This window comes from Fulmarus glacialis, unplaced genomic scaffold (genome assembly GCF_000690835.1).
Source record: "Fulmarus glacialis isolate BGI_N327 unplaced genomic scaffold, ASM69083v1 scaffold10092, whole genome shotgun sequence".
Lineage (NCBI taxonomy): Eukaryota > Metazoa > Chordata > Aves > Procellariiformes > Procellariidae > Fulmarus > Fulmarus glacialis.
In genome coordinates, this window is record NW_009197152.1 from 1,316 (window position 1) to 3,607 (window position 2,292).

The following is a 2,292-nucleotide window of genomic DNA, read 5'->3' on the forward strand; positions in this document are numbered from 1 at the left end:
TTCTTGTAGCCACTGAATTCACTTAGGAGTGTGTTTCTACAAAACCTTTTTTTTTTGTTTTTGTTTTTTTTTTTGTATTGGTGAAAATTTAAACCAAGAGTGAATTATGGACTAAGCAAAGATGAGAGACCTGTCAGCCTACCAGCAAACAGGGTTAAAGCATAAAGCACAAAAGAAACCAGGCATTTGACGAAAGTGCAGCTGAGATTTCCCTTCGTGTTTAGTACTGTCTGGGCTGACTAGAAGCGCATAGTTTTGGGACAACCAGGAAGGGCAGCTGGCAGAGTTCCAGCGCCGGGACACTTAGAGCAGCACAGCAGCAAGAACTCACGTTAGGGTTGAAGTCTTTCTTTGATGTAGTCTCTCAAGTTCCTTTCTGAAATGAAACGGTACCGTTTTACAGATGCAAACAGAAGAATGCATGTGCATATGTGCTTTTGATTCTTGCTAATAGTTTTATATGTACACTTCCATAAGCTATTTCAGACGGGAGATAGAACTCTATATCACCCTCACATCAGTACGCTGAACGGGTTGATATGGATCTTGGCTTACAAGGGAAAAGTTTTTAACATTTCACAAATACTTAAGACTTGTACTTTCTCTCTTACTCTTCCTAAGGGTGTGTATATATACTATATAGTTTATAAAAATATGTGTATATATAGAAAATAAAAAATATAAACGCATGCACACAGAAGTACATATGTATTTGGCATGTGCAGTTGTAAATGAGGAATACACCCTTCACGAAGTATCTCTGATGGGGTTTAAAGTTAGTTTTAAAATGCGTACAGAAAATCACATAGTACATTAGGACACAATTATTGAGCAAGTCCCTGCTGTTTGCTCTAACCATTATAACGCCATCAGGAAGATATATTATTGTAATATTGTCTTCTATGCTGCTAGGCCAATAAGCAACATAAACACCATGTAAACATGGTCAGTGATGACTCCTGCCCAGTATCTGTAGGTTACCATCAAGAATTGCTATGAGATTAATCCCACCCACGAGCAACAGCCTACTCTGGTACCTTGTCAGCTTTATGAACGGGACAGGGAAGGGAAAAAATTATGCAATTTGCAACAATAACAGACTTTTAACATAAAAAAACAATGAAATGTTCCTAGTGATGCAGCTAGTGATAAAACTGGGAAGAATACTGTCAGTTTTACTGTACCGTTGTATCTGCTGAGACTGTGGTTTCAGTAGAAGTAAGTTTTGGAATACAGAGGCTGCAGGAAAGTTCATTGACAAAAACTGAGACACTTTGAAGTTTTTTTCCTTATTACCCTTTTTTCCCCCCTTTCCTCTTTTGTGCATCCCTGTGTAGGCTAATAACCTTCCAAAAGCTATTGCAGCAGCTCACACGTTTCTTCTGAAGCACCCAGATGATGAAATGATGCAAAGAAATATGGCCTACTATAAAAGCATCCCTGATGCTGAGGAGCATATTAAAGACTTGGAGACAAAACCTTATGAGGTAGGCTTTTTATTTACAGTCTGGTTTTTTGGAACTCTTCTATTACTTCTTTTATTGGGTGAAATTCAATTTGCTTACGTATTCTCAGTTCTTATTCTTCTTTCCCTCTTGCTGTCTTCCTCCATCAACTCTCTTCTGCCTTCTTGATGCATTCAGTAATTCTCACCTCTTGTGCTTATCACTGTTCCCGAAGTCCCAGTACATGACAGACAGTGGCCTACCTGAAAGCTACTACATGCAGATCACTACTGGGGCTGAGCAGGTGCACAGAGTTATTCAAATGCACCAGTGCTGTAGCAGCACAGCTTAAAAGAACTCGGACATTTGGGGTTAAGATTCCATGGAAAATCTCTATCCAAACCTGTGCTTTAGAATCACGCTGTTCCCTCTGTCCAGCAGCTTTTTCTGTTCATCTGAAATGGAATGACATACTTTGCTCTCTAAGAAATACCTCGTCAAATCCGTTAGTCATCTGTATTTGTTGTCCTCATATTAATTGGATAACAGCTTATATAGTAACCCGGAAATGCAGAGACGTCATTTACTGTGTTTGAGTTTACACACAGCTTCCCACAGATCAGTTGCTGCTGGTTTTCAGTTTTGCCGATTTGTCAGAATCTCTTTGTCAGGGCTGTGAGAGCATACAATGGTGACAATTGGAGAACGTCTGTCTCGGACATGGAACTGGCTCTTCCTGATTTCTTCAAAGCCTACGATGACTGCACAGCAGCCTGTGAAGGCTCCCGAGAGATCAAAGATTTTAAAGACTTCTATCTCTCCATTGCAGGTGAGTGGTTAGGAAACA

At 39.8% G+C, this 2,292-nt stretch overlaps 1 protein-coding gene across 1 annotated transcript; it reads left to right on the forward strand.

The window, feature by feature from the left end:
- Positions 1 to 1,337: 1,337 nt before the first annotated feature.
- On the forward strand, positions 1,338 to 2,274 carry LOC104072846 (cartilage-associated protein; the record flags this gene model as incomplete). The annotated part of the gene is made up of 2 exons (XM_009572436.1): positions 1,338 to 1,487; positions 2,103 to 2,274. Coding segments are annotated over 2 exons (322 nt in total), but the record flags the coding sequence as incomplete, so codon positions are not given.
- Positions 2,275 to 2,292: the final 18 nt, after the last annotated feature.